The sequence below is a fragment of the Haliotis asinina genome, chromosome 9 (assembly GCF_037392515.1).
Source record: "Haliotis asinina isolate JCU_RB_2024 chromosome 9, JCU_Hal_asi_v2, whole genome shotgun sequence".
In the NCBI taxonomy this organism is placed as follows: domain Eukaryota; kingdom Metazoa; phylum Mollusca; class Gastropoda; order Lepetellida; family Haliotidae; genus Haliotis; species Haliotis asinina.
Window position 1 is genome coordinate 1,731,462 of NC_090288.1, and position 26,358 is coordinate 1,757,819.

Sequence of the window (26,358 nt, forward strand, 5' to 3'; positions counted from 1 at the left end):
TGTTCTAGGCAGAATGTCTTTGTATGAAAGAGCAAGTATACCTGGGAACGAGAGTGTCTGTTCTGGTCATGGTAGTGGGGTCTAGTTCGAAGATGGATGCGATGTCATGTCCGTGGGGGACAGAGACGAGGCAGTAGACAGCGGATGTCGGCAGGCCCTGTAGCTTCTGTCGTGTAGTATCCACGGTTGGGTCATTGTCAACCTGGCAACAAGTCGCAGCAAGATATCCTCAGATTTCATCACAATTACACCTCGTAATAAACTAAATCATTTGTCACAGCATATTTCTGTATTCCAGTTGTTTCTTGCTAAAGTCAAATGGTTACTGTTTCAGCAAAAGGAGCTCAATGTCAACAGACCATGGATCTCTTAATCAAACTGTCAGCTGATTTTGGCAAAGTCAATTCATGTAAATTACAGCTACTGTTGCACCTTGATTATACAGAATAGTATACCTGCTTGCTGACCTTTTGATCCTGGAGAGCCACTAGACATGCTTGGGGAACCTACCTCAGCTGCCAGATACTGTCCAGTTGCCAGGTGTTTGAACCTGAAAAGACTGTTCCAGTGTCCAGCACCTCCTCGACATGGGTCATGCTGCACCACCTACAAGACATGGCGCAAACAGTGACACAACACTTGGATCAGAGTGTCTCACAACACAGGTGAGAGACTGTCATACAATAATACAACACAGGTGCCAGACGGTAACACATACAATGTAACACAATACAGTCAAATAAACCTTGGAACTTCACAACCAAGTCATGACACTAAGAATTTTGGCCTGGCCACCTCAGTAACCCTCTGTTTATACTAAAATAAGCATTAAAGCGATTTCTAGTTGACCCACTGTTTTGTCCTCCACCTAAACCTTGACCTTGCCACAGTAACAAACTTCCATCTCTGGTTTCTACATCTTCCTCGTTTTTCCTGTTCTCATAAGCACAATTATCCTAGCAGCCCTTACCTCCACTTCCCACAATGCCTTGGAGCTGGTTGCAGCCGTGGCAGACGTCCTCCCTGTCGTCCTCAGGAAGACATACTGCTTCTTCTTGTACTCATCCCCAGTGAGGAACTTCTCCTGCTCGGCATGGAACAACCGCACTACATCACCCTGGCAACACAACAAATATCCTGAACTGATGAAATAGAACTATCAACCCAGTATACAAATACACCATAATCACTGTTACACTCCATTAGAGATATGACAACCTGAGGTGTCTACCTCCACGTCAGTGTTCATCCATTGGAAACACGGTACTTGAAATTGAGAGCATGGAAAGATAATATTTATAAGAAAAATGTTAATGAACAAATTTTTACAACTAATTTTCAAAGATAAGCATCCAAACTTGCTTCCACGAAACTTGAGTAGTTGTAATAGGTTACAACGTTATTCTATTTGCAGGATCCCAACAGGGTTGTACAGAAGTCAGATCGTTGTGGCTGATAAGGATTCATGGTAGCTGGCTCCCACTCACCCCCTTGAGGATATCATCCATGTTCTCCTTGAAGTCCATGAAGAGAGTCACCTTCCAGCAGGTGTTGCAGTTCAGGGAGTTTACCTGCAACAGGAAGACACAGGTTCAGACATTGGAAGAAAAGGGGTTGCGAGGACACATTGGGTCTGACACACAGACAGCATGGAAGAATACCACAGACTAACACCAACAACAAAGATAATCCTTGGTTGTAAGCAATCTGGATTCAAACAAAAAACAATTGAGGTTATTGATCATTGACTTGGTATGCTCTACACACAGACTGTATGTGTCTATATGTTGAGGGCCAGCATCAGGTATGGACTACACACAGAGGCTGTATGTGTCTGTACATCGAAGGCCTGCATCGGGTAGGGACTACACACAGAGGCTGTATGTGTCTGTACATCGAAGGCCTGCATCGGGTAGGGACTACACACAGAGGCTGTATGTGTCTGTACATCGAAGGCCTGCATCGGGTAGGGACTACACACAGGCTGTATGTGTCTGTACATCGAAGGCCTGCATCGGGGAGGGACTAGACACAGGCTGTATGTGTCTGTACATCGAAGGCCTGCATCGGGTAGGGACTACACACAGGCTGTATGTGTCTGTACATCGAAGGCCTGCATCGGGTAGGGACTACACACAGGCTGTATGTGTCTGTACATCGAAGGCCTGCATCGGGGAGGGACTACACACAGGCTGTATGTGTCTGTACATCGAAGGCCTGCATCGGGTATGGACTAGACACAGGCTGTATGTGTCTGTACATCGAAGGCCTGCATCGGGTAGGGACTACACACAGGCTGTATGTGTCTGTACATCGAAGGCCTGCATCGGGTAGGGACTACACACAGGCTGTATGTGTCTGTACATCGAAGGCCTCCATCGGGTAGGGACTACACACAGAGGCTGTATGTGTCTGTACATCGAAGGCCTGCATCGGGTAGGGACTACACACAGGCTGTATGTGTCTGTACATCGAAGGCCTGCATCGGGTAGGGACTACACACAGAGGCTGTATGTGTCTGTACATCGAAGGCCTGCATCGGGTAGGGACTACACACACAGGCTGTATGTGTCTGTACATTGAAGGCCTGCATCGGGTAGGGACTACACACAGAGGCTGTATGTGTCTGTACATCGAAGGCCTGCATCGGGTATGGACTAGACACAGGCTGTATGTGTCTGTACATCGAAGGCCTGCATCGGGTAGGGACTACACACAGAGGCTGTATGTGTCTGTACATCGAAGGCCTGCATCGGGTAGGGACTACACACAGGCTGTATGTGTCTGTACATTGAAGGCCTGCATCGGGGAGGGACTACACACAGGCTGTATGTGTCTGTACATCGAAGGCCTGCATCGGGTAGGGACTACACACAGGCTGTATGTGTCTGTACATCGAAGGCCTGCATCGGGTATGGACTAGACACAGGCTGTATGTGTCTGTACATCGAAGGCCTGCATCGGGTAGGGACTACACACAGAGGCTGTATGTGTCTGTACATCGAAGGCCTGCATCGGGTAGGGACTACACACACAGGCTGTATGTGTCTGTACATCGAAGGCCTGCATCGGGTAGGGACTACACACAGGCTGTATGTGTCTGTACATCGAAGGCCTGCATCGGGTAGGGACTACACACAGGCTGTATGTGTCTGTACATCGAAGGCCTGCATTGGGTAGGGACTAGACACAGGCTGCAGGTGTCTGTACATCAAGGGCCAGGAAAAGGCAACAACTACTCACCTCCTTGCATCCTGCGTTGTCCACCAGGTCACAGTTGCTGGCATGTAGTGGGTGGCCGGCGTTGACCGGGTTCAGCACCACCTTGTCGCCCACCACCACCTGAAACAACAGCAGCAGCACACATCTACAACAAGACACTCACACAATTTAAAGGTAACTGAACAATTCATCCAGAATCAACTAGCCTCTTCATTTCTGAATATGAAGGGAGACAACTCTGGTAGACTTATTTCACATTCTTTGTCATGAGACAAGGAAATATACCAAAATCTGACACCTATATGATAGTTGCAGTGTATAGTGTCACTGGCTTCTAAAACAGAATTCCCTTTGAAACAAATGATGCTTAAATAGTGAAGTCCCACTATTATCTTCTTGACACCTAACCATTTGTATTGGACAGTGATGTGTAGATACTGTATTCCAAATTGCTAACTGCATACAGTAGACAGACATGACCAAATACTGTACAACTAATTGTATATTATGAACCTTGATACCCAAATACTATATTCCAAACAAATTATTTTATGTTGGTGAAAGATTCACTCTAGTACTATATTCCTTCCTAGTGACAGCTTATTGCCACTAGAGCAGTCTGTTCATTCTTACTGAGAACTAATTGTAACAACAAATGGTACCCTATCTCCTGGGGAGCTGTGTTTATAAAAGGGTTGTATGTAGAACCAGGAACCCTCGTTTCCGGACATGTCGAGTGTCACACGCATGGCATTCTTCTCTAGCAAGGCAGGAAGCCGTTTGTTAACTGTCAGGTACTTGTTGCTCTTCAGGTGAAGGTACTGAAACACAAACATTCCAGATAGTTTCATCATTAATGAAATCATCAATACAGCAAACCCTAGGACCATTTGGAAACACTGACATTGGATAACCCTCATATCACCGCATGGGCTGTTATTTAACTTTAGTCTCTTCAAACATATAATATGGAACCAAGGATGGGTTGCAAAGTGTGGCTCCACAAGGTTATATTGCATTTGGTGGACTATGTCACAGACGAGCAGCAACAGACCAGTAATTCATATTTCCCTTGTGGGAATCATCCATAGTACCTTGTGCTTCTTAAGAAATGTGGTAGAGTCAGCTACAGAGGATTAGGAGAGTCAGATCTGGTGATGTGTGAGACTGCCTTTTGTCATGTGATAGAGTCAGCTATAGAGGATTAGGAGAATCAGATTCAGCGATGTTTAGACTGCCGTTTGTCATGTGGTAGAGTCAGCGATAGAGGATTAGGAGAGTCACATTTGGCGATGTGTGAGACTGCCGTTTGTCATGTGGTAGAGTCAGCCCTTGAAGATTAAGAGAGTCACATTCGGTGATGTGTGAGACTGCCTTTTGTCATGTGGTAGAGTCAGCTATAGAGAATTAGGAGAATCACATTTGGCGATGTGTGAGACTGCCTTTTGTCATGTGGTAGAGTCAGCTATAGAGGATTAGGAGAGTCCCATTCCGCGATGTGTAAGACTGCCGTTTGTCATGTGGTAGAGTCAGCTATAGAGGATTAGGAGAGTCAGATCTGGTGATGTGTGAGACTGCCTTTTGTCATGTGGTAGAGTCAGCTATAGAGGATTAGGAGAGTCCCATTCGGCGATGTGTAAGACTGCCATTTGTCATGTGGCAGAGTCAGTTATAGAGGATTAGGAGAGTCCCATTCGGCGATGTGTAAGACTGCCATTTGTCATGTGGTAGAGTCAGCTATAGAGGATTAGGAGAGTCAGATCTGGTGATGTGTGAGACTGCTGTTTGTCATGTGGTAGAGTAAACTATAATAAAGAATCAGGAGACAGTCAGAACTGTGTAACGTACATTAAGTGTAATAAACACCAGGGAAATCATAAACACTCTCTTGGTTTCCAGCCAATAATGGCAGCAAGTGCTAAGGTCAACATGACCTGTGTAATCCTAATTGCCACCATTTTCGCATGGTGTAGTGCAGCATGTCCTTGGAGATGCTACTGTGGAAAATGAATAAACAGCATAAATTTAACACATTTATTGTCTTAACGGAATTATCTCAATAAACCAGAAATGATGGATATCACATTGTTATTACTAATATCACTACTTTCAATTTACTGATTTAAACTTTTAAGATTCACAAATTACATTAAGTGAAAAACTAAAGTACATTTCTACATCGCAAAAGTTCATTTTGTAATACCCCCAAAATCATACATTTGACATAAATATTTTCATACCAATAATTATTACAAGAGTAACAGTACTCCACTTTTTCAGATCAATAAATGCATTATCACCCATACTCCTAGTGGACAGACACTGGACCAGATAGTTAAACAATTCCTCGTCCCCTGTGCTCTAATGCAAACACACCAGTGATGAACGACAAAACAAGCTGTTGGAAAGTTCTTTCAGACATTAAAAAAACTAGCTTGCTTTCAGTTTTCTTAAAAAAAATTTGTAACGTTAATCTAATAGTGTAAACTCTTCTTGTTTTATTCATGACTCAGAGTGAAGTCTAGCTGAACATGCAAGGGAACACAGCAAGATCACGCACAGACCTTGCTTCTCAACATATTGTCTACCAAGCATGGTAGGTGTACACATAAGGTTATCAACACAGTTCTACATCAGCTGCCATGATACAACTAAAAGCATGACATGCCTTATGTGTCCTCTGTGTCAGTGTGAAGGACTGTAATATATAATGCACAAAGTCCTGTCCTGGAAACACCGATGTCTACGCACACCTTGTAGACAGCAGGGAATTAGTTTTTTAAACATGGTCGTGGAAGCAAAATGTTATACAGATGCATGGAATTAGTTCTCATTCAAATATACTCAAACATATTTATGCACATATAAGGAACAAAATAGGATAGCCTTTTCCTCTGTGTTTATTTAAAAAAAGTGAATAGCAAATGTTAAATTCCTCTGGGTTTATTATGAGCAACATTTTGAAGCAGATATTGACTGACAACAGCCTAAGAGAATTCCAAGATATTTTTCCAGTATGTCAGCAATAAGTAATCTTGTGACCGAGTCTGTGACTGAGTACTGTGAATCATCAGTCATATTCTCTGTTAGCACTACCATTACAGAGTGGACCTCTTGACTCTAGCATCAGCGTCATGTGGAACACTATCCTGGGGCAACTTTCTCTCAAATTATTATTCAAACGATAAAAAATCCCTTCTGAAGACTAATGAACACTTAAGTTTTTTCCTGCTGTTGAGCTACTGTTATTGGTGCAGATGAGTGATTGATTACGTTTAGAAGACACCATCTTGCAGGGATAAAACTTGGCATGTAATAATTAATTTGTTATACATTCTGCATGTTATCTCATAATTATTCAAGCTCATAACTTTAACATTTTTGTTCCCACTTGGAACTCATAAGCAATGCAAAAAGACTGTTACTGCATAACAGACTGAGTTACAAGGAGCTAGTACAGGAGTGTGAGAATGTGTGAATGTGAGTCAATGTGAGTGTGTGAGTGGCTAGGTGACATACAGATTGAGAGCCACAGATGGTATGCAGAGAGACAGGACCAGGAGAGGGTGTCATACAAAGAGGGCTAAAAAGCCAGTTGAACAGCAACCACAGCTGACTGTCTTCACTTTTGGTGAAACTAATACAATAGCTGTTGAGTGAAGAAAGATGACACATGAGACCAAGGCCAGGCCTGGAACCCTGAGTTACCAGTGGCTCATGGGTTTAAACACAGCTCAACAAAACCGATAATCAAACAGGGACAGGACAAGTAAATTCCTTTCCCAGGTTTGCCTGTGAACAGTCAGAAGTCTGAGAAGGACAATCACCTCAAAGGACAACAAAGTCTCATCATCAAGCAAGCACCTGTCGTCATCATCTAGACACAACTGACACAACTGACACTAGTCCTGTAGTGCTTCACTCACTCATGGGTCAGTTTGACTCCATGTCACCTCAGCATGGACATAGTTCTGTTTTCACATCATAGACGTAGAAAAACATTCTGATTAACTTTCATAACTTGAAAACTTCCACATTTTGGACATTTTGGTGTTTGTTTTTTAAATATTGTGTTTGAGATAATGGATTTATTCTAGTTTCCAGTGTTGGCATCACTGTAATACCTTGGCAATAAACTTGTCAAACCCTAAAGACCTCATTCAGCTACAGAAGTACCACTATGTAACTGCTGAAGGAAAATGTTTCTAAATTCAGCTTTAGTTTCCCTTTCTACAACAGGAGAATGGCAGTGATGAGAAACACATGATGAATGATATGTTTCCAAAGGCATCATCACATCCCAACAATCTGTATGTGATGGCTATGACGGCCCAATCTCTCTATGGAAGCAATCAGTCTCTACAGTCTGGTGCATGTCTTGCAGCAGGTGCCCTTTACCAACTGACAGGGGTTGTTGCTCCAGACCTAGCAGGGCTCAACCTGAGGATGGGTATTGATCTGCAGTGAGAGCTTCACCCTTAATTCCTTCAAGTACATGCTTTCTCTTTTAAACATTTATGGTCACGTCTTTAAAGGAAATTATTTCTGCAGCTGATGAAATTTAATGAAATAGCCAGGGTTGTCAGAATTGAAACTCTCCATAATGACAAAGACTTTCCATATTATATTGTATAATTTTAATATAACTTGCTCCATTCCTAATCCCTGAAGTAGTGGAGTAGTTCAGTGGTTGGATGACTGGTTCATCATGGGTGGAAGGCCTTGGTTTGATTCACTACAAGGAAGGCCATTTCAAGAGAACCCAGGCACGAAGTCCACCCCCATCATCAAACTTCCCTCCCGTATATTACTGGTCCTACTCATTCATATCTGATGTTTACGTAAAATTAATAACAACATGTATATCTATTCTTTGTAACCACCTTCTTTCAAATATTGAGAAAATAGCATGTATAAAGTGTATATTGTATAGATGTATAACCTTCTACTATAATATACTTGTAAAAAAAGAAAAACAATATTACTTTTTTATATATGTATGAGGCCCTTTTTACTTTTTGATGAAGCCCTTTTGACTTTTTGATGCGGCCCCTCTGACTAGGGGTTTGTGGCTCATTTGACTTTTCCGTTTCTGGGCCCTTTTGTGATGCAGCCCTATCCACCTGTGCCCTATGTTACACCTACCTGTACCACCATGCCATACTGAATCTCAGACCCCAGGAGTTTTCGGCTCTCTCCTTCATTCTGTTTCTTTTCCAGTTCCGCTGCATGCTGCAAGGAGGCAAATACACACATTAAAAAGTTATCAAAGCACTCTCCCACTATCTGTACACTGAGCTGTGCCTACTGCAGTGCAACAACACTGTACATGCAATGTATACTGTGTCTGTTGACTTGGTACAAAGCAACTGATCAGCACTGACATTAACCCTAACTCTATCAGGATGGGATAATACATCCATACAACCATAGTATCATGGATGAACAGTTTCTATCACACACAGTTAAGGTTGCAACAAGACCATTACTCTGAAGCAAGAGTCTGCACTACTATGTGCAGTCAGCTAACTCTGATCATACTGAACACAGGCAAGTCACCTGGATGAATTACACCTATAGTAGGCTGTACACTGGCAAGTTCTGTCACTAGAAAGCATTTTAGAAGTTATGAAGATGAAGGAACTCTACGTTCTTTGAATAGTCCTCTTTTTTATTTCTTTTTTAATTATTATTCCACTTTTTTGTTATACAGCAAGCTCATATCTGTCATAAAATGTCATCTATGTACGTTCCATTGAATAACTTTAATGAATGTCATACAGCAATAAAGTTGCATTGAAAAGGGTAGTTAGATAAGCCAACCAGCTTATTGCAACTGGACCAGTGCCATATATCAAAAAACAAAGTTTCATCAAAATTAGGAGCAGTTGAATTGGTTCATTCAAACAACCAGCTTATTGCAACTGGACCAATGCCATATATCAAAAAACCAAGCTGCATCGAAATTAAGAGCAGGTGAATTGGTTCATTCAAACAACCAGCTTATTGCAACTGGACCAATGTCATATATCAAAAAACCAAGTTGCATCGAAATTAAGAGCAGGTGAATTGGTTCATTCAAACAAGCAGCTTATTGCAACTGGACCAATGTCATATATCAAAAAACCAAGTTGCATCGAAATTAAGAGCAGGTGAATTGGTTCATTCAAACAACCAGCTTATTGCAACTGGACCAATGCCATATATCAAAAAACCAAGTTGCATCGAAATTAAGAGCAGGTGAATTGGTTCATTCAAACAAGCAGCTTATTGCAACTGGACTAGTGTGATACACGACAAACAAAGTGTCATCAAAAAGAATAGCTGAATGGAAAGGTTCACAACAGTAGCTCAAGGCAACTGGACAAGTGTCACGCATCAATAAACAAAGTTTCATCCAAAAAGGTAACTGAATGGAATGGTTCAAACAACCAGCTTTTGGAAAAAGGAACTATGTCATTCATAGATAAACAAAGTTCCATCCCATTTTCATCGTTTCAATCCACTTCTTTATTATAATGAGTGCAATGTTTCCGTGTTATCAAGCACGGACGATAACATGCCTGATAAGGGTGTTAGTATCTACACTGAAACATTCCATTCATTGTACCTGTAGTTGGTTCCATAGGTTATCTACTAATACAGCCAACTTAGCATGTAATAATTAGTTACTAACAACACCATCATTCATCCAGGTAGCTCATTCTGTGAAGAGGAACTCCTGTTTGACACATCATCTCCCAATGTCACAACTATTAACATGCTCTACAGGATGTTATATCTTCTGTGCTATTATCTCCTGTCAGCCAAAGAAACTCATTAGAACTACATGCATTCCTCTTTGGGTACAGTTGGGGATTCCTTGGCACAATGGCTTGGTGACATGTCAGATGTTAGACATTTCTGTACTGCACTGGCACAAGTGGATACATGAACACAAAGGTTTCAGCTTTGGTCCACCTTCATAATGACTGAAGCATAAGTCAGCTCATCCAAGGCAAGTAAACTTCAGGAAGAGTCAGTGTCATTTTCAGAGTACCACATTTCCCAATGGAGTTGGCAACTGTGAGGTCCACTGAAGTATCTGACCTTGGACTACAACTTTACAGTGTAACCAGAGTGCATGAACAGCAGGACAATCAGAAAGGGTGAGTGAGTGGGTGAGTGAGTTTAGTTTTATGCCCCACTCAGTAATATTCCAGCTATATAGCATGGGTCTGTAAATAACTGAGTCTGGACCAGACAATCCAGTGATCAACAGCATGAGCATCGACCTACACAATTGGGAAATGATGATACGTGTCAACCAAGTCAGTGAGTCTGACCATCCAATCCCACGAGTCGCCTCTTACGACAAACAGTTGCCTTTTATTACAAGCATGGGTTGCTGTAGACCTACTCTACCCTGAACCTTCATGGGTCAGTGAGTGAGTGTGGTTGTACAATACAATATTCTAGCAACATCACAACAGGTGACACTATAAATGGGTTCACACACTGTACACATGTGGGGAATCAAACACCTTAACCATTACGCTTACTCTTAATACATTGTGGAATTGAACAAAGGCTGTCAGTATTAAAGGGCGATCCTTCAGGTTTGATGATGCTCCAGTAGATCCATCTAGTCACTCTGTATATGTGGGTTTGACTTTAATGCTGGATTTCAGACTGTGACATTTCATTGATTTTGTTTCCACTGTGACAAGAAGGTTCCCCAGAATTATCTGTCAAGCCAACAGAATCAATTGCATCAACAAATACAAAGTTTAATGGAACTGAACTGCAGTTAGAAACACATCACTCTGAGATATTTCCGTGGCACCAATTTCTGATCTGATCACGATTTCCAGCATTGTAAAGAGTCACCTCAAACATGAAAGAATCGGAAAACATGAGTTTTGCTTTCAGAAAAACTGAAGCAGTTATTTGAATGAAGAGAGACAGGATGGTGGAGCTGATCACTGTGGGCCTGAACCAAGCCATGTTTCTGGACACCAGTTTAATAAGGCACAACATAACCCAGCAGTCAGGAGACATGGCCTGTTGAAATGTAAATATATACTGGTTGGAGATGAGATGAATACCCAGGTAACTTCCTTTACCAACGATTGATATTGGACATCAAACATGGCAATAAAGTTGGACTTTTTTTTCTTATTACAATCAAATTGCCATTTACGGCATCTGTGATGTAGGCTTCAACCAACAGTCTGTGTGAAACAGAAATTCCATTATGGCAAATGCATGTCACATGATATTGTGGTATACACACTTGCTGCAAGTACTTGGCAACAATGTTGACAATCAGATTGATCTAGCACTGAAATATGAGTCTGGACTAGAACATGTTAAACAGAAAATGTAAAAGAGAGAAGTCTATCAATGACCACAAGATTTCAATGTACAGGAATTCAACTAGGTGCAATTCATCATTCTTATCTATAACAGCCGAGTTGTCCTTGCAAGGTGAAACCATGTTCTAGATTCAATCAACAGTTCTAGAAAACTGTTTCACTTCATGAAAAACCCACTGACTTCAGCGTCAGTGACATTGATTTTGTCTACACTTCATCCATCGGCCAGCTGACAGAGGACTTTAGCTCCGTTCTGGTAGGTCCAATTTACTACAACCAGGGGAAGCAGCACATCTTAGTTATGTTTCATCCCCCTCCGTCAGTTCATATATCAACTCACCGTCAACACACAATAAGGTTGAAAGCACTCAAATCCACGAAAGACTCTTGCAGGAAAAACATTCCTGCAGAGATATCAATCAATTTCTTTTTCATCTTCAACTTAAACCATTTTCAATCTAATTTCTTACTGATTACTGAATGTTTAAAATCTTACAAATGTAGTAAAGCAACAGTTACTCAAAAAATTATTTTGTTTTCTATAAACATGCAAATTTTATTCATTACGACTCTGCTTTGTCAGTTCTTCCCTGTACAGCTCCTGCTGAATCACAATTACATCATCCCAAGAAGGTGCAGCACATGCTGCTGCAACAGGGGGAACAGGGTGATACACAGGACTCATATAGTTGTACATCGAGCCTAAGTACAGCAGCAGCAGCAGCAGCAGCAGCAGCACTACATCAGGAGTAACAATGCTGTATCTAGTCTACCTATCACATACACCCTGAAACAAACATGATCCATGAAAGACCATGCATTATTATGTGGTAAGTCTAGATTTCCACAGATTCAGGATGAAGAAAGTCTCAGGGCTCCTTTTCAAAAAATATATATTTTTTTAGCATGAACTGTTCTTTTTCTGTAAAATATATTGATTTCAAAGAGCTGTTAGGTCAACTCTGTATCTGGCTATCTACCAGAATAGATACTCCACATGACCAATGCCATTTAGATCGTGTTATACTGAGCAATAGTGCTCAGTCAAACAACAAACAACACAATCCATGATCTGGCATTGTCAGTTTTGTGTTAAACTAGTGGTGAGCCTAGTATTTTGTCCAGTATTGTATCAGTTAAGCCAGTGGAGAGTCCAATATTTTGTCCAGTGTTGTATCAAGTCAGTGGAGAGTCCAGTATTTTGTCTAGTGTTGTGTCTGTCATCTCCTTAGAGGTGTGTCCAGTGGTGAGGACTAAGGGCCTACACAAGATGGAACCACATTCACCCACAAACAAATTTTCCATTGATTTTACATGTCTTTCAGGTCCTGCGGCAGTTTGGGAAGCAGATGCTAGTTGGTTATCACAAACAGGAGTAGATGAGGTCCACAGTTAGGAAGTGAATTGCAAATTGGGTCACAAAAAGTGATGATTTGGCAAAGAGCCATCTAGCCCGCACATTTCAACACGAATTCAATCTACCCAAGTTTAAGACGTTTTCTGTTACTGTGGAATATTGCATATTTCACATGACTCTCCAATATGGTGAGACCTGTCCGTCTTCAAGCAGCCTTTCTTACAATATCGGAACTAGGATGAGACAGTTAGTTTTTAATGAATTATGACACTGCAATACATTGAAACCACTGGTAAACTAAATTATATTAACAGGTAAAGATAACAAGTTGCCTTCGTGCCAAGAGTATCTTCTGAAGATATCAGTAGGCTCTGTAAAACAAGAATCCTTTGACAGAGTTTGAAATTAACTCTTTTAGCAAGTAGCATGTACTTGCTACCTGGTTTACAATAGGTAGCAAAATCACTAGCCAGGTAGCAGTCTTCTGTTTATCCTTCCCACCCAATCCAATAACTGTCTTTGGTCATATGGAAACTTATTGGGCCTCCTTGTACTCTGTGATAAAACATAGGAAGCAGTAATGTTATACTAATGCGCATGATGTGACTAGTTCTCTGATGCAATTATTAGTGACCAACAAAACCTCTGATGACCATTTTTGGGGAAAGTACAATACCAGTATTGTTAAGTTTACAGATGAAAGCGCACAAGTGGAGATCTGTCCAATGTTCACTAACTGATGATCTGTCCAATGTACACTAACTGATGTAAGCAGTTTCACGATAATATATCAAGTAGCAGGTTGTTGCAACTGTGGTTGTTTTTTTTCAGGTAGCAAAAAAGATTTTGAACAGCAAATTTGCTACCTCTAAGTGTTAATTTCAATCCCTGTTTGAGGGAAAGTAATACGATGTGTTTATTGCCCAATAACTCTGTGAAACCAGAATCATACTTGGAGCCTAATACATCTGTGAAACCAGCTCCATCAAGGAAGCTCAGTATCCTTATTGAAGCCTCTAGTAACTGTATTCTGTACAGCCCTTGTACCCAATTTGTCTTTATCAGTGTGCACATTATGAATGAAATGAACTTTGAATTAGAATCTCGTGCTGGTGTCATGAAAAAAGTTCTAATCAAGTGTTCTAAGCTACTGCTATACAAGAAAGGTGTATGTCATCATATCTTCACACAAGAGCCATTGTAGTTGTACCATGTCCAACTGTGTGTATATTCACTTGAACAATGCACAACTTCATTCAAGGTAAATAAATGGACTTTGTGGCTCCACTGAAGTAACAATGACAATATCTTGACTCTAATTTATATATCCTTCTGTATTCAGTACGAGGCACATAAGGTATGTGGTCTCACCTTAGGCAAGTGAGTTTGTTCAAAACTGTTTGTTCAAAATTGCCTCTGTTCACCTAACAGAAAATGGGTACCCGGTGGGTTAAATCATCTGACTATCAACCATATAGCACCTCACAGGGAGCTTGTGTCATATAGGGTAATAATATTCAGATTGTAGCACTCTGAGCATGACCCTCCATGGTGTGGAATTCAGCGCACTACAAATGCCATTACTATCATGCTTCATAAATGCTTCAAATTAGGAACCTGTAATCCACTCTAATCAACTAATGACCTTCACTGGAAAAATACAATATGATAAACTCTTCCGATTTAACACTCTGTTTTCAAAAGATGTCAGGAGCATGATAACAGCAAATCCCAGAGAGTCGTCTTCTCCACATAAATAAATTGAATCAGTTGCAAGCCATGGGATTCACTTATTGAGTCTACCATCTCTAACATCATCTCAGGCTCCGTCACTTCAAGTAGATAGTTTCTACTTCGTCTCACACACATATTGACCCAATACCTATTTTGGGACAATGTGGCAATTTTGAGAAATAGTTCCCAATGTGAATCAATATGACGAATGTGGCTTAATTTGTGTCATTTATGAGACATTTTAAAGTGACAGTGAGATAACTGTAGTTAATAGTCTGACACAATAAGAGAGTCACCAACATGATGGCAACATCAAAGTAACCATCACCAACGCTTCATTAAATAGCATTCATTTATCCATCATTACTGAGAGTGTCATTAACAGGCTCACCCTTGAACACGTAGCTAACATGAGCACCTGGCATCTTCATTGATTTTCAGTAATTTTTGTATAGTCTTATTCACCTCTTAGTATTTTCACTGAATGGTATACTGTTGGGAGCACAGACACCTTGAAATACATCATGCAAAAAGTATTTGGATACTTGACATTTCCATAGACTTAAATGTTAATCTAGTGTAAGATATGTAATTTTCTTGCATTTAATTTCCATAAGATTCAAGTCAAATTTTGCACATTTGTGAGGAATCAACTTACCTACAATCACATAATTTCTGTTAAACTTTCTGTTGATCATTCATTTAATGGCAACAATTTAATCAGCATATGTACAGTGCTGTGAACTCCTATAACATGGTGGCCTGTGGGATTCTCCATTGTGGAACTATGCAGAAGTTGATAAATGTGACATCCGATAATTAGTTAAAAATTGGTCAGAGAAATGAATTATATACGTAGAACAGAGATTATTTCAAATGTGCATGTCAGATGTTACTTATGCGTCCTGAAATAGCATGTAAGTCTCTATAAATGACATCAAGTGTCCGAATACTTTTTGTACCACTCTGTATGTTATCGACATTTCATATTCAGTTGAAAAACAATGCAATAGAGAAACATTATGGTTTATATAAAAAAAGTCATCAGATTCCAGAACAACTTTTGTTCTGCAAATTAGCTTTTGGTCATTTCTACTGAGCTTGTAAGTGGAATTGTCCTCCTTGTGAAATTAATGAAACAGTCTTGTGAAGACAAGAGGAACACTGATGGCCTCCTCAGTTTATCAGCAGTATGTGTCAGCTCCCTCCTTGACGGGGCAACTGGGACCTGGACTATTTCATCACTTCACTCAGAGACTTCAGTCATATGAAAACATAAAGCACTTTACTGAGTTCACCATCCCTAACATTTCAAAAACAAAATTATGAACAATGAGGCTCGAACAACAGACCTCACAAATAACTGTTATGACTCGGTTTTCCTCTTTGCGATTCTTATCAGGCAAAGTGTCATAAAGTCAGTTCAACTTTTATCTAAAATATTTGAATTTGATGATTCTTGTTTGTTAAGGGTTAGGGGGTGTCGAATGTTTCTAGTCCAAGAATGAGATTTGAACCCTAGACATCTGGTCTGCAGTGAGATCTCTAACTGTCAAGGTAAGAATGCTCTGATCTGTTGAGAGACCTCACTCACTCACTCATCCAGACCCTGATAGCCAGATACAACAACAAACATAGCAACAGTATCACACATTATAAACATTCTGATGGCATGCTCCATCTTGATTTTCACAAATCACAAATGAAGAAATTTGAAGGAACCATGGTATCGATTTTCTCAGTTTCAGGGTAATTCGATATTTGGACATCTTTTTTGTCATTTCCAGCAAAAGCTCTTCATTTGTCTCTACATTCAGTTTTGCTAGTGAGCAAACATCTCACAATTGGACAAGTCCCTTTCATTTGACGTTAGCATCAGAAATCACATTTTGCTAAATGTACTTCCAATATTGATTGCAATCAGTCAAAGAGAAGGAGAAGAAATCTACTCTAGCCATTAGCTGGGTCTTGTACAGAAATGAGCATTCTGTAACGTTACCATGGATAAGGAATAATATGGGGTGTTTCTGTGTTAATCAGCATGTGTCTGGGTGATGAGACCCCTATTCCCCTCCCCTCTAACGAGGACATACACCTGACTATTTATGGATGTCTCAGTCCAGAAGGATGCTAATTTGTGAGTCAATGGCAAACAGTGTCAAGTTCTGACACATACAGAGTCTCTCTTTCAGGGACAGATCAGGAAGTTCTAAATATGGTAAAATATCCATTTATTCATATTATAAATTGGGACTTGTGGAGTTTGAATATTTGAATATTCACCATTTACTCATAAGTCAATAAAATTAAACTAAATCAGAAATAAAATATTACTTAATAAAAATAGATGTATATTTTTCTGGGTTTTTTTTTGTATTTATGTACTGGTCTGACTGGTGAGCAAATGAATCTGTTTGTCTGAGTGAGTGAGTGAGTGAGTGAGTGAGTGAGTGAGTGAGTGAGTGAGTGAGTGAGTGAGTGAGTGTGTTTAAGTAGGCATCAATAACTCTAGCCATTTACAGAACAGTCAACTGTAATATTTACATATACTGTCATATTTGGGATTACACTTTCTTTGGAAAATAAAATGTGTAGTATGGAACACATAAGTCCCATCTGGCATTCAAACCAATCTCTATGAGTGAGGTAGCAAACTGCAACTTGCAAACAAAGCGACGTAACCTATCTGTCCATCACGGCTTCAACAAATGTACAAATCTGCAAACTGGTTGTGGCAGACAGTGTAACTATAACCAGTTTCACAGGAAATAACATGTACATCACTGTCACAGTATATGTTGACACAAATCAGGAATCAAGGAACATATACTGTTAAGGAATGAGATGATAACAGCAGTACTTTTTTTCTCTCTTAGAACATTACAAGCTAAACAGAAAGGGGTATCTGATAATCATTCATATCTGAGCACATAACTGAAGGAACCTGTGAAGGTCCGGGGTGGAATAGGCCTTCAGCAACACATGCATGTCGTAAGAAACGACTAACAAGATCACATGGTCCGGCTCGTTGACGTGTCTCACAAATTCATTGGTTCCCAATTGTGCAGATCGATGCTCATGCTGTTAATCACTGGATTGTCTGGTCCAGACTCAATTATTTACAGACCACTGCCATATAGCTGTAATACTGCTGAGTGTGGCGTAAAACTAAACTCACTTACTCACTCACTCATAATTGAAGGACTCAAAGCAGGCTCAGAAAGTCTACATGACAAGGATAAAAAAAAATTTCTGTCCATTTGGTAGTGATGGGGCCCACACAAAGTCTACATGATGAGGATAAAATTCAGTCCACTTGGTAGTGATGGGGCCCACACAAAGTCTACATGACGAGGATATACCTAACTTTCAGTCCACTTGGTAGTGATGGGGCCCACACAAAGTCTACATGATGAGGATATACCAAACTTTCAGTCCATTTGGTAGTGATGGGGCCCACACAAAGTCTACATGACTAGCATATACCAAACTTTCAGTCTACTTAGTAGTGATGGGGCGAGGATATACCAAATTTTCAGTCCACTTGGTAGTGATGGGCCCACACAAAGTCTACATGATGAGGATATACCAAACTTTCAGTCCACTTGGTAGTGATGGGGTCCACACAAAGTCTACATGACTAGCATATACCAAACTTTCAGTCCATTTGGTAGTGATGGGGCCCTCACAAAGTCTACATGATGAGGATATACCAAACTTTCAGTCCACTTGGTAGTTATGGGGCCCACACAAAGTCTACATGATGAGGATATACCAAACTTTCAGTCCACTTGGTAGTGATGGGGTCCACACAAAGTCTACATGACTAGCATATACCAAACTTTCAGTCCATTTGGTAGTGATGGGGCCCTCACAAAGTCTACATGATGAGGATATACCAAACTTTCAGTCCACTTGGTAGTGATGGGGCCCACACAAAGTCTACATGATGAGGATATTCCAAACTTTCAGTCCACTTGGTAGTGATGGGGCCCTCACAAAGTCTACCATGTCTACAGAGCAGGTGATCCTCCAGCTTTCAGTACTGTTTACTCTGCACTGAATGGAGCAGTCAGCAGCTTGAGGAATGTTAATTACAGCAATACTATCCTATAATAGGCACATCAAAGGTGTGTGGGAGGGGAGGAGGAGGAAGGGTGGTACAGGAGGGTCAGGGGCATATACACAACATACACAACACTGTTTGTCATCATGGCACCAGCACAGAGTGTGTTTATGGTGATGCATTTTGGATGCTTCATGCATTAGATTAACATTATCGTTATTAACCAGTATCTGGTTGTATTTACTGTAAAGCTGGGAGATAAATTCCAGTCTTGTGATGTTATGTTTCAGTAGATCTGCCTATGGCTATCTCAAGGTAATCTGACTGCAATAGATGTCCTGGTGTTATTGATACAGATCAATATGTGAGTGGGTGAGTGAGGGAGTGAAAGAGTGAGTGAGGGAGTTAGTGAGTGATAACAATATGCTTCCTGCACAGAATATTGGGAGAGACGTATTGTTGTCAAGAGGGAAGATTTACTACAACATACTGCTACCACTGTGAGTTGACTGATTGATCAGATGGCCTCATGTCTGAGAGTGACTTCAGAGGCCAACAACATACGAAACTTTGACCAGGTTGATAACAGATACAGCAGGGCATGGAATATGTACTAACAGATTGTATACCACACCAGCCATATTGCCTAGTAATGGTCTATGACACATTCTGTTAAAATAGGGTATGATACATGTCCAAATGCACACCAGCCATATCAGCAAGTACATGTGATGCTGTAATCAATTCAACTTACAAAATGGTGTGTTTGATTCCAGACCCTGCTAATGATAGACAGGTAATAACTGACAGCAGATAATGTATCTTACATAAGGCTGCATGTGTGATTCATTACAAGTAGGGTAGAAAAGAACCTCATGTTATCACTCCTAATTCCTTCCAGCTCTACATCAGCAGGAAAGGCACGAGCCTGTCAGCAATACCACAGGGAAAAGGACACCTTTATACCATCAGCTAAATTAGACAGATATCTTCAGTGTAGGTGAAGTGCTATTGAAGAAAGACTGTGTTGAATGGTCTGTGTTGAGTTCAAGTGGACGTGGGCAAAGCCAAGTGGTTGAAGCATTTCCTTCACTCTGAAGACCCGAGTTTGATTCCCTATATGATAATGTATGAAGGCCATTTCTGGTTTCCAAGGCATGATATATTATTGGAATATTGCTAAAAGAAGTGTAGACAATACTCACTCTCTCACTCACATGTAGAGGCAATTTGTTTATTATCTACATATTTAATTGACAAATTTGTAAACTGTCAAATGAATAACATTCTTAAGAAATCTGGAGTTGGCATTAGGGTGAAAGATCCAAGTTGTAACTTACACTAACACTCTAAGATGAATTCCATATCTAAATACTATCTCTGTACATTTCTGGGACCCCAGTACCCTACTTACTTACGACTACTGTTAGGGTTCCACAAACGTTCTATAACTAAATGAACACACAGAAATCTTGTGATTTTTCAGGAATAAGCTGATGCCATTGTGTGCATGAACATTTTCAGGTGTGCACACCTGTTTATCTTTGGCATGAGGAGTTATCAGCTCAGTTTGTTTACAAGATCTGTGTTCAAAAGACAAGGAGTACTGTGTTCCTCCACATCAGTCTTTAAACAGTGGCACCTGGCAACAGAGCATCTGTGGTGAAACAGGCACTTCTATCCCAGGGAATCACTTCTAATGTACCAGGTAACATCAACACTCAAGGCAGACAGACATCCTGATGAAGGCAGCACAGCCTCTCCACTCAGATGGAGCAAAAACTGACGCATTTACATTTCTTTTGTTGATTGCAGTCTTGGAATGACAAATTTAAAATATTCTTTATCCTAAAGCACCTCTGACATTTAAATATCAAGTATGCTGGTGCGGGGGTTGTTGCCAGAAGCTACAAGATGATAGTGATGTCATTATTCTCATTTATCCTAAGTCAAAAAAGAACACTTCACTGAAACTAAAACTGCTGAGATAAGTAAGGTCAATATTGCTGGTGTAAGACAATGACTTCGATGTAATGTCAATACTCACAAGGCTGAGGCTAAAACTGCTGAGATACGTAAGGCTGCTAGTGTATGACAACCTCTTCAAGACATGATTGTCACACCACTACTCACAAGGCTGAGGCTAAAACTGCTGAGATAAGTAAGGCTGCTAGTGTATGACAACATCTTCAAGACATGATTGTCACATCACTACTCACAAGGCTGAGACTAAAACTGCTGAGATACCTAAGGCTGTTAGTGTATGACAACCTCTTCAAGACATGATTGTCACATCACTACTCACAAGGCCGAGGCTAAAACTGCTGAGATACGTAAGGCTGCTAGTGTATGACAACCTCTTCAAGACATGATTGTCACACCACTACTCACAAGGTTAAGACTGTCGAATCAGAGACTAAAACTGCTGAGATAGTTTAAGTGTTGTTAAGTTGCAAGAGTATGACAACGGTTTCAGTGTAACACATTACTGTCAACACAGATACTAAAACTGGTGAGACAAGTTTGGTGTTGCCATGTTGCTGGTGTATGACAATGGCTTTAATGTAACGCCACAATTGTCCATACTGATACTAAAACTGGTGAGACAAGTTTGGTGTTGCCATGTTGCTGGTGTTTGACAATGGCTTTAATGTAACGCCACAATTGTCCATACTGATACTAAAACTGGTGAGACAAGTTTGGTGTTGCCATGTTGCTGGTGTATGACAATGGCTTTAATGTAACGCCACAATTGTCCATACTGATACTAAAACTGGTGAGACAAGTTTGGTGTTGCCATGTTGCTGATGTATGACAATGGCTTTAATGTAACGCCACAATTGTCCATACTGATACTAAAACTGGTGAGACAAGTTCGGTGTTGCCATGTTGCTAGTGTATGAAAACAGCTTCAGTGCACAACCAACGATTACATCACATCACTGCAACTAACCTCCCAGACTCTGCTACTTCACACGATGTAATACACCAGCTATTGTTTCCAATTTTATATAAAAATCAATTTCTGTGGGATTAGATTACATCAATTCCACTTCAAGTCAATGGGTCTTGTATTCACGATTGATTGCCGTCCTCTCCCACTGAATACCTACGTTCAGTTTACTTTAATCATGTTCAAGACAGCAACATGGCAGATTCCCAAGGGATGGTACACCCTGACATCTGACATTACCACACACCACAGCACACCATCACGCCTTCCTTCACCACCACTAATTCCTCACCTAATTCTCCACTAATGAACACAGACTCTTCAAAACAGACAGTACCATCTCCCATTGAACACAACAACCTAAGTTGATGGAAAGCTGTTTTTATAGGAACAAATTAATCCTGCATCAATTTCCTTCCTGTTCTGACTGATACTGCTGTTTCAATGAGGATGTGTTTTCATTGTATCCTGTTTACCTAGTTGTGATCTGCCCATCTTGCAGGATTACAATATAAATGGAACCTTCAACAAGGACATAACATGGACATAATGTTCTGCCCATACGACAAACTCAGACTTAACACTTCTGGGCTGGCAGGTCTTTTTACTGGCTTTATTGCTGCACTCAGGAATGTTCCAACCATATGGTAGAGTATAAATAACCAAGTTTGGACCAGACAATCCTGTGACTGATGTTATGAGTAACAGTCAGTGCCATCTGGTGAGACTGACTCTGTGAGTACAGTAATGGAAAGTACAATACAATGGACTAATCTCCATTCTACTGTGCTCATCCACTGAGACATGACTATGTAGCCAAATATGAATGCCTCACTATGATGCAGAACTCAGACTCAAAACTAGCTGAGCAGTCCTTGTGTTTCTCCTCAATACCATAGAAGGAAACAACAGGAACTATCTTTATCTCATTTCATATTGGGGGCTGTTGGGTAGCCTAATGGTTAAAGTGCAGGCTTGTCAGAAGACCCGTGTTTGATTATCCACATGGGTATAATGTAGTGCTCCCTGCTGTCATATTGCTGGAATATTGCTGAAAGTGGCTTAAAACCTTCCTCACTCCCTAATTTCATATTGGAAATCCATTTTCTCTCCAGGGCAAACACTCAAACCACAGCACCACATGCAGAAAACAATAAGTTCCTTGAAATAAGCAAAATGTTTAAGAATCAAGTGCACAAGACTGGTAGCAACAGCACACCTCAAGAAGACCTCTCCACACTGGCAATGGCATTTCTTGGTCATACTTGCTCATCACAAACATTTGTCTTGAGATTTACACAAATTGCTGATACTTCAGCAGTGCAGAGATAGGCCTTTCCACCCTTGACTTTCAAGCTTAAGTCTGCACACTGCAATTAGCATCAGTCTGTTTGATGGAACAGTGAAAAACAAGACACAATAAAGGAGTTGGCAGATAACAGGGACAACACTGCCTGCATGGAAACTTTGAAACCTGTCTCACAGAAACCTGGAGTTATAACAGAATGTCTTGCCACACATACCACACTGACATCCCCCTTCGACGCCTGCAGTGAAGAGCTACTATCTCATCCCTCTCTCATCTGTACACTGTATACACCATTGTGACCAAACAGGACATCATGGTGGATAATACAGACAGGAGTCTACTTATACAATAGTATCACTGTGCTAACTCGTGGATGCATATAAACACTTGCAAATATAAATTATAGTGAATAATTTCTGCATTCATGCTTCAAAACACTACATAAATCACAGTGAAAAACAGTCGTGTACGGGTTCACCACATCCATAACCCCTTGTTAGACATATCTTCAGAGGGCAACCTTTCCATAAGTCCTAGCAACAAGCTCTGTCAAGAATGTCCATAAACAATGTTTGGGTTCAATCAAGAGAATCCATTAACAATGTTCTGGCTCTATCAAGAGAATCCATTATTGATGTTCTGGCTCTATCATGAGAGTTTATTAGCAATGTTCTGGCTCTATCAAGAGAATCCATTATTGATGTTCTGGCTCTATCATGAGAGTTTATTAACAATGTTCTGGCTCTATCATGAGAGTTCATTAGCAATGTTCTGGCTCTGTCAAGAGAGTTTAGTAACAAGAGTCATCAGAAGATGACATATCCCACCGGCCCCTACATATTTGAAAGGACAAATCATCTGACAGTTACTTAATGTCTTTTTAGAAACGAAAACCCATCCGTCCATTTTGAGACTAAGTCCGAACTGTTTCCATGGAAACCAGGAAAAATAAATATACCAAAACTTTATAAATAGCAAAAGGCATGACTTTGTAGTCTGTCTCAAGTTTTGCAGAAAAATATTGAACGTTTTTTTAGTTCTGCTCAGGAAACGAAGCCCATACCTCCATTTAGAGACTCAGTCCGAAATGTTTCCAAGGAAACCGAGAAAATAATAATTACAAAAACCTGTAAATACCAAAAGGCACCATTTTGGGGTGTGCCACACATATCTACCAAGTTTTACTGACAGATATTAAGAAGTTTCTGAGTTCTGCTCTAGAAATGAAACACACCTATCACTCTAGAGACAAAGTCTGAATCGTTTCCATGGAAACCGAGAAACTAGGAAATCACAAAAACCTGTAAATAGCAAAAGGCACCACTTTAGGCTCTGACTGATGTATGTAACAAGTTTTGCAAAAAAATATTGAATAGTTTTTGAGCTATGCTCTGGAAACAAAGCCCATCCCTCCATTTCGAGACTCAGTCCGAAACATTTCCATGGAAACCGAGAAAATAATATATCAGAAAAACCTGTAAATAGCCAAAGGCACAACTTTGGGGTCTGCCACACATATCTATCAAGTTTTGCAGAAAAATATTACCCGTTTTTTGAGTTCTGCTCCGGAAACGAAGCCCACCCCACCATTACACTAACACCAAAATGTTCCATGGAAAAACAAAAAAAAATAAAAAAGCCAAAACTCTGTAAATAGCAAAAGGCACAACTATAGGTCAAGATTATTATATCTATCAAGTTTGGTCTGAAAATATTGAACGGTTTCTGAGTTATGCTCCAGAGTGCAATAAGAATGTTGTGGTTCTAGGAGGACAGTTCGTTAATAATATTCTAGCTCTATGAAAAGAGTCCATTATCAATGTTCTGGATCTACGCCATTTCTTATTACAACAGAAGCTCAGATCATTGTTTATCGCAAATGAGGATCTTAATGTTTGAAGAAAAAATAATAACTGATCCCTGAACTCTTAACTCTTGGGTGTGCATCAGTGAGAATGGGTTTTGATTGAGAGAATGGGTTTTGAGTGAGTTAATGGTTGAGTGGTTCAGTAAGTGAAGGAGTGCATCTCAGACTACAAGCACAATAAAACATTCCAACTTATTTCTGAATGTCTTGCAGCTTCCAAACATATATCACTGGACACAGATGACATTAAGCATACGAACAGATTAACAAGCCCCAAGATAAAGTATCACATGTTTCAGCCTAATTTCACCAAGGAGATTGGGAAACTATTTCATTACTAACATCAAAGAAAGCGGCTGACTGCACACATTGGGAGCAACTGGCCTCCTTAACTGGCTACTGGGCACTGCACTTCTTGTGTCAATATCACCAAAGCAGAACTACAGTAATGTCTGCCATTCACTTCTACCTCATCACATCAGGCAATTTTTGGCAGCTCACTCTGTTACATGGCCTAAAAGTAATTCCTTTCTACAACATTCAGACAGGAAAAACTGCATTCCAGTTTGTATCAAAAATACAGACCATGTGGAACATGCATGATTTCACTACTATTTATCTCAAAGGTCACGGTGACCAGATCTGGCAGGCTATTGACCAGGTCCTAGATGCCCTCAGGGAGAGTCAGGCCTGCAGGAACTTGCCTTGTGACCTCAACTGACAACACAAGACCAGCAGGAACTTGCTCTAGACACCTGTGACCTGAGCTAATAAAACTACATCTACAAGAACTTGTCTTGCAGACCTTTGACCTGAGCTGAAAAAAACAAACCTACAGGAACTTGCCTGTACACCCATAGTCTGAATGGACAACACCGGACCCACAGGAACTTGCCCTGTATACCACTAACCTGAACTGACAACACCACACCTAAAGGAACATTCCCTGTACATCTATAACCTGAACTAACATCACAAGACCTACAGGAACATGCTCTGTACACTTATCATCACATACAAGAACTTGCCTTGTACACCTGTATCCTGAACTGACAACACAACACCTACAAGAACTTGCCTTGTACACCTATAACCTGAGTTGACAACACAGCACCTAAAGGACCTTGCCTTGTACACCTATAACCTGAGTTGACAACACAGCACCTAAAGGACCTTGCCTTGTACACCTATAACCTGAGTTGACAACACAGCATCTAAAGGACCTTGCCTTGTACACCTATAACCTGAGTTGACAACATCAAACCTACAGGACCTTGCCTTGTACACCTATAACCTGAGCTGACAACACCAGGTCCGGCATTGTCTTTGAAATGAAACTATTTTGCAGGAAGTACACCATTATTGAGTTATCATTGTGAAAAGGGAGTCCAGACAATCTTTTGTCTTCAGCTGCAACTTCAGTCCTCTAGACTTGATAAAGATCATAGACCTAAACTCCCTGTATAAGTTATATTTGTTTCAGGATCCATGTA

At 40.5% G+C, this 26,358-nt stretch overlaps 1 protein-coding gene across 4 annotated transcripts in view; it reads right to left on the minus strand.

Moving 5' to 3' along the window:
• LOC137296532 (inositol 1,4,5-trisphosphate-gated calcium channel ITPR1-like) overlaps positions 1–26,358 on the minus strand; it is a 158,682-nt gene that overhangs the window by 89,390 nt on the left and 42,934 nt on the right. For all 4 annotated transcript variants that reach the window (XM_067828336.1, XM_067828335.1, XM_067828332.1 and 1 more), the window contains exons 4-10: positions 8,368–8,454; positions 3,885–4,043; positions 3,244–3,342; positions 1,488–1,571; positions 971–1,117; positions 511–606; positions 42–202 (exon numbers count right to left, since the gene is read on the minus strand). In XM_067828336.1, the coding sequence (XP_067684437.1) occupies positions 42–202; positions 511–606; positions 971–1,117; positions 1,488–1,571; positions 3,244–3,342; positions 3,885–4,043; positions 8,368–8,454 (833 nt within the window). The remainder of the gene's footprint in view (positions 1–41; positions 203–510; positions 607–970; positions 1,118–1,487; positions 1,572–3,243; positions 3,343–3,884; positions 4,044–8,367; positions 8,455–26,358) is intronic.